We start from the raw sequence: 15,085 nt of genomic DNA, 5'->3' as shown, positions 1-15,085 counted from the left end.
AAACCTCACCGAAAATTCATAGCTTTACTAGTGCCAATTATGGGGTGGGAGGGGGGCGCCAGAGAATTTTTTGGCTTGGGGGAGAAAAATTTCTAGTTACGCAACTGATCGCTACCCATTTGCATACAGATCCCCGGCTGGTGAGCCATAAGAAACCTCATTCTTCCCAAGCTCCACTCCATAACCAGTGTACATGAAACAGTGAGTATGGCTGTACCTGCATGCATCAATAAACCAACATCAATTATACTCGGAGACTCTTAACGGTAAATTTACTAAGATGCGAGTTCTATTTAAGATGGGATGTTGTCCATAGCAATCAATCAGATTCCAGATATTATCTTCTAGACGGTGCTAGATAAAAGAGTAAAATCTGATTGGTTGCTATGGGCAACATCCTATCTTAAGTAGAACTCCCATGTTCGTAAATTTACCCCACATTGTGAAGTTTGCTCATTACATTCCACAGAGAGTGGTTCTGTGACACAACTGTTCACCAAACTAAGAACTGTGCCGGAAATTAAAGTGCATACAAGTATTATTGCACATGCAATCATCACACATAAAGGTTACCAGTGCATAAATAGGAGGCCGGGCAAAGTTTTTTTTTAAACCATGTATTCATAAATAAAGTACTGGAGAGTAGGGAGGCGATTGTAACAATTGATGTTATTTCCAGGCTGTGATCTCAAGTGATCAGGGCTTGTTTTGGCTAGTCACATTAATTTCAATGTACCTGTTCATATCGTGCAGTATTAACTATGCAAAAAAGATTGTTTCACAGTAATCACGTTTACTCTGTGTGCCTACTCCCCAAATCATTTACCAACTGTCCAAATACAATTTTAATGTATGCTGCTAATTGGTCTGCTGTCTGCCCACTCAAGTTTTCCACTAATTTATGTACTGTACCATAGGCGTTAATAACATAGGCACAATGTGTGCGGTGCACAGGGGCCCCTGGGTCCAGGGGGGCACACACTGTACCCATATTGTTTTAATACTCACCTTTCCAGAGTACCGTAATGGGCGCTGCAGCTGCGGCAAAAAAATCACTCCCAAAATGGCCTTTGCGCATGAGCAGTAGATAAGTAGTCTCTGGATCATGGTGGGCGCTAAGTTCCCAGAGAACTGCACATGTGCAGAAGACTCCGGCACAGTGCCAGTGCCTACGGTGCCATAGAGAGGAGGGGGCCCATCCGGAATCTGCACACGGGCCCCGTCTTTTCTTAAAACGCCTCCGTACTGTACCATTTCCCAGTCCTGCAGCTATTGCTATATGTGGTCAGAGAACATATGTTTCCATGATTTTGCCCTATCTATGGTTGGTGGGTTCAGAATTGTAGTGTAATTAAAAATGTAAAGTAAATGGTAGACGCCAGCGTTTACACTAAATATAATAAAGAATTAATAAATAAAATGTATTGCTACACATTTCAGCTTTTTTTTTCCAAATTGCATTTAATGTAAAATGTGTGCAAATTCATTTTGTTTTCAACATTTACATACCTTGTAACTGTTTCAGTGGGACAGTTCCACTATTTGTACAACTTCCCCACAGTCTCCCCAACGGGCTGCAGTGATCCGCAGGAGGGGAGAAGGTTGGGGGAACCTTTGATCACCACTGCTTTGCACTGCAAAACAGCGGGTGATCCCTGAATAGATGCCATGTGCATGGCATCAAACAGTGCAGGGAGGTGAGACAGGGAGCGCTTGGCATGCCCCTAAAATGAGGAAAATGGGGGATGACTTGAAGCAATGCCCACCCACTACAAACCACACCCCTATTAGACCAAGGCCACACCCTGTTTTGAGCACACACGCCTAAGGCATATGACGTCCAGAATCAGTCTCACCAAATGTTGGGAGGTATGCATTTATACAATATTGAATCAGTATATAACTTTGTATCCAGTAATACCCCTTTTCCACCCTGTTCACATAGCAGGCTGGACCTGGGTTATTGACGGGTCTTCCTTTTGCCAGGACTTATAGATGACATCTCCAAGTGACGTTGATCTGGCTCTCTATGCTTTTAGCATGACCCGGGTCAGATGAAACAGGTCACACCTTCTACACTACAGGCTACCTGGGTCAGTGCCGAGTTCGACCGTGGTAGCTACCAGGGTCGGATAATCTTGTGATGCGACCCAGGATGACCCTGTCACACCAAACCTCGACTCAGGTTGCCACGATAATAATTTGGTGGAAAAGGGGTATTAGTGAGCTTGAATTTTAACAATGCAGCAAACTGACTAAACTATTTAGTTATATATTACTATTTAGTTTTATATTACGATGATAAAAACAGGCAATGTTGCCAGCCCCAGAAAATGTATTATTAGACTATTTATTTACATTTCACTCACATGATTTAAGCTATTTAGATTTAATTGCAATTTATGCAACATGTTTATGTTGCTGCTTCCTAACACGTATTTCTCCAATTCAGCACACTTTACAGTAATTACACACATCTCCATTTGCAGGCTGCTGTCAACAATGTTGGTGACTTGAAACACTAAAAATGTATTTTAGATTCAATTTATTTATGCTCATGACAATTATGTTTCTATTTCTTTGAAAAATTTCCCTTCCAAATAAACATCAGCTGAAAATGTATATTTTTGAAATATATTATCTAGTATACTGTAGGCATGAAGAATTGAAAGGGACCAGACATTAGAACATCTAGTAAGAGCTCAAAGGTGACACAGCTTACGTTTTCACCACAAAATATAATCAAATCATATTGTAAATAGAAGAAGACTTTTTATCAATGGCCACTGAAGCTCAACACCCTCATAGCATATTTGGGTTGGCTTGCAGAATCAGTTCCTGCTGGAGAAGATCTAACCAAGGTGGCAGATGCCAAGGCTGCTCCAGAAGCATTGTCCAAACCACTGCAAACAAAAGGTGGTGTAGACAAAACGGAAATACCCCTATGTCCTACTGTATATTACTTATTTCTTGATAATTATTTTTGCTCAGTATTCACTACTGAAAGAGAGGGCCACAGTTTAGTTGCAGTGATATTCAGAAAAATTAAACAAGTATATATACAGAGGAGAAGGTACTAATGGAACTCTCAAAGCTGAAAGTGGATAAATCAATGAGGCCAGATGGGATACATCCAAGGATATGAAAAGAGCTTAAAGGAGTTCTGGTAGCACCATTAACAAAATTATTCAACCAGTCACTAGCTACAAGAGTAATTACAGAGGACTGGAAAAGCGCGAACGTAGTCCCACTGCACAAAAGTGGAAGCAAGGAAGAGGCAAGCAACTACTGACCAGTGAGCCTTACATCAGCAGTAGGGTAATTGATGGAAACACTCTTAAAAGAAAGAGTTGTAGATTATCTCAAATTCAGCAATTTACAGGATCCCAAACATAATGGATTCACTGGAGGGAGATCATGTCAAACAAACATTATTGACTTTTTTGACTGTGCCACTAAACTAATAGATAAAGGTGGGGCCATAGATATAGCTTATCTAGACTTTAGTAAGGCTTTTGACACTGTCCCACATTGCAGACTGCTAAATAAACTTGAAAGCTTGGGATTGGATACTAAAATGGTTGAATGGATAAACTCTTGGTTGCAGGATAGAAAACAGAGAGTTGTAGTAAATGGAGTGCATTCACAGGAGGGAAATGTTACCAGGGATCTATACTTGGACTAGTGCTTTTTATTATCTTTATTGGTTACATTGCTAATGGCATTAAAGGGAAAGTATGCCTTTTTTTGCAGATGACACAATGAGTAGACTAGAAGTTGACTAGAGGACTAGAGGAATTGTCAAGAACATGGCAATTACAGTTTAATGCCAAAAAAAATGCAAAATCATGCACTTGGGTCTCAAAAATCCAAAGGCTAAATATAGTATTAATGACACTATACTGGAAACTACTGAGTAGGGAAATGGATCTAGGAGTCACTATTTCAGGTGACTTAAAGGCAGGTAAGCAATGTAATAAAACAATGAGGAAGGCTAGTCCTATGCTTGGTTGCATAGGCAGAAGAATCAGCAGCAGAAAGAAGGAAGTAATAATGCCACCGTATAGGACATTGGTATAGTCTCATCTAAAATAATGTGTTCAATTCTGGAGGCCATATCTTCAGAAGGATATTAATACATTAGAGACTATACAAAGAAGGGCAACTAAAATGACTGTTTATCCATTTTAATGGTCCTGATTTTTGTGGCACTTTGAGATGTCATGAAAGCATCAATTATATGGTTGCCAGAGCATGGTAACTGCCACACTCTGACCAGCCAGAGCAGCTGTATTCGTTCCTATGGACAGTGGGGGGTTTTCAGAGTTGTTAGCAAAACAAAAAAGTTAGCAATTAGGCAAAATCATGTTGCACTGCATTTGGAGCATTTGAAGAGATATTTAGATTTTCGTGGCTTATATTGTTTCTGTGCAGGGTAATTACTGCCTGCTTTATTTTTATACTGCAATTTAGATTTCAGTTTGAACACACCCCACCCAAATCTAATTCTCTCTGCACGTGTTACATCTGTCTCACCTGCAGTTCAACATGGTTGTGTCCAATTGCTAACTTTTTTGGTTTGCTAACAACTCTGAATAAACCTGCAGTGTCCGCTAGTGACCTTCCATTAGTAATGGGGCTCCCGGAGGTGAGAAGTCTAGAGCTGGTTGACATTATGGCAGGGGAACCCTTAACTGCATGTCTCACTGCTATAGTGTCACCAACTCTGGCTGTTTTAGCATAGTGCTAGTTAATGAAACATAGGGGGGACCCCACACAACCTCCAGCTCCATTTTTCACTGCAAGCTAACCCAAGGCTAGTTATGAAACTGGAAGTAGGCATTTTTTTCATTTCATGAAACTGCAGTATCAAACAGAGCAGTTCTTCCACAGATGAAGTGAGGTGTCCATATGACATGCTTCATAACAATGAGGTAAGAGCCAAATCTCCAGCCACCCATTTTCTACATGGAAGTAGCAACTAACAGTATAGCCCCAGGGAGCCCTCCATGTCCCAGAAGTGTGTTATTGAGTGACCATTTTTATTTACCAGGAGCCACAAGCACTGGAACAGGTGGGGGCAAGGGATCAGCGCACTTCCCCCAAATATTTGAGAGGCAATAGTCAAAGTACTGGGTCGTGGGACACAGTGTGGCCACCATCTACAGTTAATTTGGGCAGTGTCAGGACAGGGATAATACCCTTTCCTGCTGCTCCACATCCTCCCTCCGCACAGCTCTCACTGCCTGTCTCCAGGACCCTACTCCCCCCTGCACTCAGCTCCAACCCCTGTGGTTAGATACTTGAGCTGGCCCCTTCTCTGAGACCATCCCTGTACCCTTCTCACCTCCCACTTCATATGTTACTCACCTCTTCCCCCTCAGTTTCCCCTTTGTCCTGGACGGAAATAAAGTACCAACTAATCAGCTCCTAACTTTTGTTTTTCAAACACACCCTGTAACATGGAAGTTAGGAGCTGATTGGCTGATGCTTTTTCTCCGTCCACTTTATCTCTCTCCGAGACTTAGTAACTAGACTCCTTTATCTCTGTCCACTTTATCTTTCTCCAAGGCTCCGTACATAGACCACTTAATTTCTTATTGCCAGAATAGCAGCAATAAGAAATTTTATTTATTTATTTATTTATTTATTAAGTCCAAACATCAACAAACAGTAAATGGGCCCTTAATGTTGCCTTTTTTCCCGATGCATTATTATCTGTATTGCCCATAGTGTTCTCCATGCTGTTTTTTATATAAATGTGTGTGATTGTACATTTGTATATGTGATGTGTATGTATATAGAGCTAGATAGAGATATCTATTGTATGTAGAGATACAGTTGATAAATAGAGATATATATATATATGATGAAGTCATACTGCTGACGAAACGCGTTGGGACTGCTGTACCTGAGACCTCCTTATGGACAGATAAGCTTTTTTAACTCAGATTTCCTGTACGTTTGCATTTTTACCAATATTGGATTTTTATGGAAAACAGGATGTACCTGATTGTACATACAGATTGATAAGCTCGAATCTTGTTATCTTCTGTACGCTTGCATTTTTACTATTTTATACCTTCTATGTTATATGTTGTATTAAAATTTTGTGAAAAACCCCAATAATCCCCGCTGGTGGATTTTTAACATTGAGGATTTGCTTATCCTTAGGAGGTTTTTTATATACAACTACTTCTATTTTGTATGGTGAAATATGCTTTAAAACTGTACGCGCTATGATATTTCTGTTTTATTTCCTTTTACATATGTGCACTGGTCATGAGACCGAAGAAAGTGTATATACCAGATAAGTGATGTCCATACATTATCACTTGAATCACTTCATATCAATTCTTTAAAGAAACACTAAATAGGCGCCCTTATCTTCACTAGTTTCATATATATATATATATATATATATGCAGATCTGTCCTTTCCCCAGAGTTGCAGCTAGCCACAATAATTGTGAGTCATTTGTCATCACCAGCGTGCCCATGCACCTGCACCTGCACCACAAACCATAGGATTGCATGGGTCATATGCTCCCAAAAACGGGTCGCATGCAGGTGCAGCTAAGCATAATCATGGTGCGGCTGCATGTGCGACTCGTTCATGGGTAAGCTGATGGCAGCCGCATCTGTAGATAGATAGAGATCTCTGTCATTAGGTAGGTGGTTTGGTGGGTACTGCCCCTGCCAGACACCACTCAGCGATTTAGGGGTGCCAAAATTACATTATACAGTATCTTGCCCCCCAACCAAAAAAGGTTATGGCACACCTGCCAGGAGCAGGTAAGTCACTAGCTAGAATACGACAGTCAGGGGTGGATTGGGAGTTTAAAGTGGCCCTGGCAAAATTTCTGAAAGTGGCCCCATGTAGGCAAGGCAAAAAGGAAACTTTGGAGAGGTTACTGACCTCTAGCCCTATTAGACACAGCATCTCAGTGAACATCATACAGCTTACCTCCCAACTTTCTTGTTGTGGAGATTGTGGGCCCAATTTAGCATGGAACGCTGCTGTGGCAGTGTTCGCATGCTGAAGCCCTGTAAAGTCTGTGCATGCGCAGCAGCCGCACTTCCCATGCCCGCACAGCAGGGGGCTACCTTATACATGTGCGATGCTTTCGCATGTTTGCTGGGCCAAGGGCCCAGCATACGGGGTGGATTTGCCCTGTGCTGGGCGTCCCCCTGCATTTCAGTGTAAAGCAAAAATCGCATATCTACGATTCATGCTGAATTAGGCCTTGTGACTGAAGGTGCATGCCTGAAAAGGGGGTATGTTCTTGCATGAAAAACAGTGCCAGCAAGCCACTTTCCCCCTCATTTTTGTCATGCTGGGAACATGCCCAACACTCCAGGAGCTGCTGGGCATGCCCCCAGTCTCTTTGCTAACAGGTGTGCCCAGATGTAGAAGATTGGCAGGTCCTAGGAAGTCACTTACTTGTCCCGCAGACAGCGGAGATCAGATCAGCTTCAGGTGGAAAATACTGAGCCAGAGGTTCTTGCAGGGTTTGGTGTGATAGGACAAAGTCCCCCACACAGGGTTACCATCAGAAATAATGGGGCCCAGTACAAATGAAACAAACAGGCAGGGCTCTATAGCACCTCCTCGACCCTTCCCAACACCAAAGAAACCTCAGACATTTTATTCTTGCTAAATACACTTACCCATGCAAAGAAGATCTTATGACCGGCAGTGGTTAACCATTTGGAGTATGAAAAAAAACCCAATATATTTTTTTATTAACATTGTGCTTACCTATCTTTAGGTTGAATAATGTGGCATTGAACACGGGCTTGCTTGCGTTTATCTACGCCACTTCTGATCAGCAGGCACTAGACATGGGGAGGTGGTAGAGATGCATGAGGGGGAGCAGAGGCAGAGATGGAGAAGGTGCAGAGGTACAGATGGGGAAGGGGAAGTGGAGGTCCAACTGCTTGTATAGTATGTGCATATAAATTAGTGTTGATGGGATCTTAACGTTTAAGGAGACTGATAATTGTATAATATGTATATTTTTTATACTTCTTTTTTTTATTTTAGACTAAAATATTAAATATTAAGATCCCACAACACTGATTTAAATGCACATATACAGTAAGTGTATTTGGGCCAGTCTCCACAAACTTTAGTCCACTTCCACACTAACAGCTACAGTGAGTGATTTGAACGCAGACACGGGTAGCAAGGGGGAGTTTGGCAGGAGAGCTGGCTATATGGAAGTTCACGGAAGAGGAAGCAGAGGCATCTGACAACCCGGTACTGCAGCCCCCTGAAAGAGGTAGCACCTTGACTAGCAATGCCTATGCGCAAATAGCAACTCATGGCTCTAGACCAGGGGTGGGCAATTATTTCAGCATGGGGAAGCAACTAGACAGAATTGGAGAACTGTGAAGGACCACATGTAGTGTACTGGACCTGATATTTTTTTGATTGTCAAGCGCAACCTGGTTTTTGTTGTTCACATAGCACTTCAGGAGATTCAGATCCATAAATTTGAGACTGACTGCTGAGCCAGAGAGAGGATAGGGAGTGTAATGTAAGTACAGTAAGATGGGAGTTTGCAGTGATAACCTGGTGAGAGTCTGTGTGGAAATACTTGTCTAACAAAGACCATTGGGTTAATCTAGATAGCTAGATTGGCACTTTCTGTGCAGGCTACTGAGGAACAAATCTAGGGGTAACAGGGTTGAGGAGGACAAGTTCAGGTAATATTTTGGGGTTTCATAAGGAAACAATTACTGGAGTGGGGCTGGAGAGAGAATGTGACCCTCCAGGCAATCAGGTCCAGTACACTACATGTGGTCCTTCACAGTTCTCCAATTCTGTCTAGTTGCTTCCCCATGCTGAAATAATTGCCCACCCCTGGTCTAGAGCCATGAGTTGCTATTTGCGCATAGGCATTGCTAGTCAAGGTGCTACCTCTTTCAGGGGGCTGCAGTACCGGGTTGTCAGATGCCTCTGCTTCCTCTTCCGTGAACTTCCATATAGCCAGCTCTCCTGCCAAACTCCCCCGTGCTACCCGTGTCTGCGTTCAAATCACTCACTGTAGCTGCTAGTGTGGAAGTGGACTAAAGTTTGTGGAGACTGGCCCAAATACACTTACTGTATATGTGCATTTAAATCAGTGTTGTGGGATCTTAATATTTAATATTTTAGTCTAAAATAAAAAAAAGAAGTATAAAAAATATACATATTATACCATTATCAGTCTCCTTAAACGTTAAGATCCCATCAACACTAATTTATATGCACATACTATATAAGCAGTTGGACCTCCACTTCCCCTTCCCCATCTGTACCTCTGCACCTTCTCCATCTCTGCCTCTGCTCCCCCTCATGCATCTCTACCACCTCCCCATGTCTAGTGCCTGCTGATCAGAAGTGGCGTAGATAAACGCAAGCAAGCCCGTGTTCAATGCCACATTATTCAACCTAAAGATAGGTAAGCACAATGTTAATAAAAAAATATATTGGTTTTTTTTTCATACTCCAAATGGTTAACCACTGCCGGTCATAAGATCTTCTTTGCATGGGTAAGTGTATTAAGCAAGAATAAAATGTCTGAGTTTTCTTTGCTGTTGGGAAGGGTCGAGGAGGTGCTATAGAGCCCTGCCTATTTGTTTCATTTGTACTGGGCCCCATTATTTCTGATAGTAACCCTGTGTGGGGGACTTTGTCCTATCTCACCAAACCCTGCAAGAACCTCTGGCTCAGTATTTTCCACCTGAAGCTGATCTGATCTCCGATGTCTGCGGGACAAGTAAGTGACTTCCTAGGACCTGCCAATCTTCTACATCTGGGCACACCTGTTAGCAAAGAGAGACTGGGGGCATGCCCAGCAGCTCCTGGAGTGTTGGGCATGTTCCCAGCATGACAAAAATGAGGGGGAAAGTGGCTTGCTGGCACTGTTTTTCATGCAAGAACATACCCCCTTTTCAGGCATGCACCTTCAGTCACAAGGCCTAATTCAGCATGAATCGTAGAATAACCTGTATTCTCCCTCATTCCTGTATACCCCTGAGACTATTCTATTACAAAGGATTAGCTGTAGCACGAGCACGGCCACGGCGGCTGTTCATTATTCAGCTCACAGCCAGACACCGGCTATTGGAGTCATTTCATCACGGCAGCTGTGCTTCTCAGCAAAACCCACCTGGAGCTCTGTGTGATAATTCAGTTACCACACCATCACTACCAGTGTGTTTGACTGCAGTCTACAAACACTGCAGACACCCTGTGACTCCATCATCATCTCACCTTTGCATAGGTGAACAACAGAGACGCTCCTTCTGAGCTGCCCGTGGGAGTCCCGTCGTGCCGCTATTGGTGAGAGCCCGCTGGCATCGGGCCGCACAGGTAACAGCTTAGCCGCCTGGGAAGTACCAGCATCAGCCGCCAGCATGCAGGGCTGCATTCCATCTTGGCCCGGCGGCTCAGTGCGGACCCTGCTCTCCCATCCCCATGCAGGGGCATAGCGGCTGACCGAGACGACATCACTCTGGGCTCTCTCTGCTGCCATCATCACAGTGGGTAATTGTATATCTGCACAGTTTATTTCTACATCACTCGGACATTGTTTATTCATTTAAGATTCTACATCATTTAAAGATCATTGAAACTGTCACGTGCTGCTATAGATGTAAGACTTTTCTTGGGACTTTGTTTTCACAGATTAAGTGAGTTTCATTTTTCTGTATACAGATCTGCAGTTCATTTTTTAGTTCACCATCAATGTTACAAATTCCTTTTTTAACCATTTGTAGTTCGCATCAAACAGCATTAGACATTCTTTGCATAGAAAGTACCTTTTAATTAATTATCAAAGCTCAGGGGTATTCTATTTGAGCAGATTATTATGTCATATTGAATTGTTTTTATCATACTCCCGGGAGAATTGTTGTAAATACTTTTATTACAATAAATATTCATATTTTTTTGATTGTCAAGCGCAACCTGGTTTTTGTTGTTCACATTGTATTTCCTAGGGATTGGCTTTTCCCTTTTCCAGCTGCTGCTGACAATCGTTTACACTACCATTCACCGAGCGCTCAGCCTATTTGTTCTGTTGTTCTTTTTGAAGTGCTGCTTGGTTCCGCCCCCTGAGAGCACAGAGGTCAGCTCCCTGCAGCAATAACTTTGGAGCTGTACTTTATCACTGCTGGGACGGCAACAATAGTGCTGGCTCAGAAACTGCCATCTGCATCAAAGGGGCCTGACACATTTGTGCTATGGACTGTCAGTGCCTACAATGAGCAAAGGCTGAAAGGAGGGCCACACCAGCACCAATGATGGCAGCCTCTGCTTTTTATTCAGAGGCAGGACACGCCTATGAATAAGAAATCATTTGCTGCAGCAGTCATGGCATACCCTCCAACATTTTACACATAAAATTTGTACAAATTAGGAAAGGGGGCGTGGCCATGGGTAAAGGGGCATGGTCATGCCCCCTTTCTTATACATTTAATGGAAATTTGGAGAATCAAAAATCGGTACAGACCATAAAAAAAGGTACTGTACCTGCCAAAAAGGTACAGTTGGAGGGTATGCCATTGGTGCCGACTCCCCCTCCCTGGACACAGTACTCCTGCATGTACTCTCTGCCCGTCCCCCCACAGCTCTTAGAAAGGCTAGGACATGGTGAGTACTGAAAGCCAGCTGCGGATGCGAGCTGAGGACCGTCACAGAGGAGAGCAGCCTGAGGAGGCAGGATATGCGTGGGCGGGACAAGGAGGAGAATAGTACTGTCAGTGGTCACCAGGTGGCTGTGCAGAAACAATCGCAGGCAGGAAAAAAAGCAACCAAATAAAGTCACTGGGCCGCAGGCGGCCACCGGGGTGCTGGCCTGCCGGAGAAATTCCCAAAGAAGTTTATGGTCAATGCTTCCCTGATGACAGCCACTATGCAGCATATACAGTAACACTAAATACAAATGCCTTATTCATTACACATATCTCCGGGAACATGGTGCCCGAGCCGTGTTTCCGGGAACATCTTTACTGTGAATGAGCGAATCACTGGAAAATAGCTGCGATGACCATTTTGTGAGTGATATATGTCACTGTGCAGCCAGCGCTGGGGTGACGGAGAGGTAAGTATAGTTAAATGGGTGCAGGGTGTGCTGTGTGGGTCCGCTGGACACCGCACACCCTGCACCCATTATATAAATGCCAGTGGCCCTAGGTCAAACACATGCACAAGGTCACACACACACACACACACACACACACACACACACACACACACACACACACACACACACACACACACACACACACACACATCTCACAGATGCATACCTCCCAACATGACCCTCTCCAGGAGGGACACAATGCTCTGCTCCTGGACTTCACTCCTAATTTATGATTGCCATCACCTGTGCTGAAACACCTTTCTTACCCATTAACCTGTTCGACACACGTGCTGGCAATCATAAATTAGGAGAAAAGTCCAGAAGCAGAGCATTCTGTCCCCCATGGAGAGGGTCATGTTGGGAAGTATGCAGATGCACACGTTACACACACTGAAAGTGTCACACAGAGACACAGACTGGGACACACAAAACTTCCTCTCTCACACCTTAATGGCCCAGTACTTGTCACTCTAAAGAAATTACTACTTACATTTTAGGGTGCAAAAGGCACAGGAATAGTGACAGTATGTAGTGTAAAGAAATGTGCCAGTTGCTGGATTCTGACCATCTATTCCGTTATATACCGGCGCAAAACTAAACACCATTGGTACAACTTTTTTACTTTTGCTATACTTTTTATTTCTTACATATACACTGCAGGTTGCTAAAATAAAATGACCGTATACAATGCCAAAAATACACAATGTATAGTCTATTTCATGCGTGTATAAATGCCCTCAAGAAAAGATGGACAGTAAATAAAGACATTTCAAATAACATACTATCACTAAATAGATTGAGTTACTTGATGATTATGCCTGTTGTTACCAGCCCCATAATGATGTTCTCATTTTAGCTATACACTGCAAACCTAAACTCTGGAATGAAATGGAAGGAGGTGGGAAGTGTATTTTCAGATAGGCAGCTGTCAGCCTTATAATCCTGTCTGGGCACTCCCTTTCATTTTAGTATCTTTTTGCATGTTATTTTCATCCCCTGAATGTAAGATAGTGAGAAATCTGCCAGCTAAATCACCTTTACAAATTGTTACAGAATTTATACAGTGTGTTAGACTTAAAGGAGAAAAACTCATAATGAAAATCTTTAGATACAAATTGCCAGCAATAGAAACTGCTATTTCATAGTTGTAATAATTAAGGTATAGGTTCTCAAACATGGTCCTCAGGACCCCACACAGTGCATGTTTTGCAGGTAACCCAGCAGGTGCACAGGTGAATTAATTACTCACTGACACATTTTAAAGGGTTCACAGGTGGAACTAATTATTTCACTTGCGATTCTGTGAGGAGACCTGCAAAACATGCACCGTGTGGGTCCTGAGGACCGAGTTTGAGAACCTGTTAATTAAGGCATAACTAAAGAAGTCTGAGTAGAGCAGGCATTCCCAACCACGGTCCTCAAGGCACACCAACAGTGCAGGTTTTAGTGATATCCAGGCTGCAGCACAGGTGACTTAATTAGTAGCTCAGTTATTTTGATTTAACCATCTGTGCTGCAGCCTGGATATCACTAAAACCTGCACTGTTGGTGTGCCTCGAGGACCGTGGTTGGGAATGCCTGGAGTAGAGAGATGGAAATGGTTAGATATAAGAGATAAGAAAGCATAAGAAAGTATTAAAATAAATGTGGTCTAACTATGTCTCACTAAATGTAAAGGATGCATTATTTTATATTACCTAAAGGTCAAGGGGGGTTATTCAGAGTTGTTAGCAAACCAAAAAAGTTAGCAATTGGGCAAACCATGTGCTTTTTTTCTCCCTAACAGCATACTTCCTCCCCACTGTGAGCTATTCCTGTAATGCACAGGTTCTCAAACTCGGTCCTCAGGACCCCACACGGTGCATGTTTTGCAGGTCTCCTCACAGAAGCCCAAGAGAAATAATTAGATCCACCTGTTAACCTTTTAAAATGTGTCAGTGAGTAATTAATACACCTGTGCTCCTGCTGGGTTACCTGCAAAACATGCACTGTGTGGGGTCCTGAGGACCAAGTTTGAGAACCTGTGCTGTAATGCATAGGTCTGCAAACTCGTCCTCATTACCCCACACAGTGCATGTTTTGCAGGTCTCCTCACAGAATCACAAGTGAAATAATTAGCTCCACCTGCGGACCTTTTAAAATGTGTCTGTGAGTAATTAATACACCTATGCAGTATGCACCTGCTGGGTTAACTGCAAAACATGCACTGTGTGGGGTAATGAGGACCGAGTTTGCAGACCTATGCTGTAATGTGTACCTCCACTGATTGCACAACCTGCCAGCAACACATAAGCAGTGCAACACACATTGTTGCCTCAGATGGTTTCCCTTTGGGCAGCATGTACAGGGTATATCATACTACTACACAAGTGTCACTTTTCCCATATATGCATTGGGCCCTTGTCTGGCAAACCTCCCACAGTGTAACCTTCGTAGTGTGCCCACATGGCTGCCTCATCTGGTACACTTGCAGATGGGTTTGAAAAATAAATGGAACTGACGGTTTTGTTGAGACTGTTCTTTGAGCGTTAGGATGCAGCAATCACCCCGTTTTGTGTCACCTCTTCTAGGAATAGACTAGTCCACCCAGGGTAATCCTATGCAGCATGCCTAAAATGGCTGCCTCAACTGGTACCTGTGAGGGTGGAATACACAACCCAAAGAAGTTATTACCCAAAATGCCTACAACAATTCTGCATTATACTTACTGTGCACTCATGGTTTTATTTTTATGTCTGTGTGGCTTGTCTATTGCTGTGCTACTTAAATCTTCTGTATTATGTGTATTGTTTTTGATGTCTGTAAAGCGCCTTGAGTCCTGTTGGAGAAAGAGCGCTATATAAATAAAATAATATTAAACATTGTTATCATCATTATTATTATTATTATTATTACTACTACACTAATTAGGGACACAAAAATCAGCACATTTTTTTTTGCAATTTCATT

The 15,085-nt window shown here is 42.9% G+C and overlaps 1 protein-coding gene across 1 annotated transcript in view; it reads right to left on the bottom strand.

Annotated features, from left to right (window-relative positions):
* Positions 1-14,870, bottom strand: part of GATB (glutamyl-tRNA amidotransferase subunit B) — a 506,181-nt gene extending 491,311 nt beyond the window's left edge. Inside the window, exon 1 of the mRNA XM_063920556.1 lies at positions 14,845-14,870. Within this exon, the coding sequence (XP_063776626.1) occupies positions 14,845-14,855 (11 nt within the window). The 5' untranslated portion in view covers positions 14,856-14,870. The remainder of the gene's footprint in view (positions 1-14,844) is intronic.
* Positions 14,871-15,085: the final 215 nt, after the last annotated feature.

The sequence above is a fragment of the Pseudophryne corroboree genome, chromosome 1 (genome assembly GCF_028390025.1).
Source record: "Pseudophryne corroboree isolate aPseCor3 chromosome 1, aPseCor3.hap2, whole genome shotgun sequence".
Taxonomy (NCBI): domain Eukaryota; kingdom Metazoa; phylum Chordata; class Amphibia; order Anura; family Myobatrachidae; genus Pseudophryne; species Pseudophryne corroboree.
The sequence above is the reverse complement of the archived record's forward strand: the minus strand, read 5'-3'. Positions and strand labels throughout refer to the sequence as shown.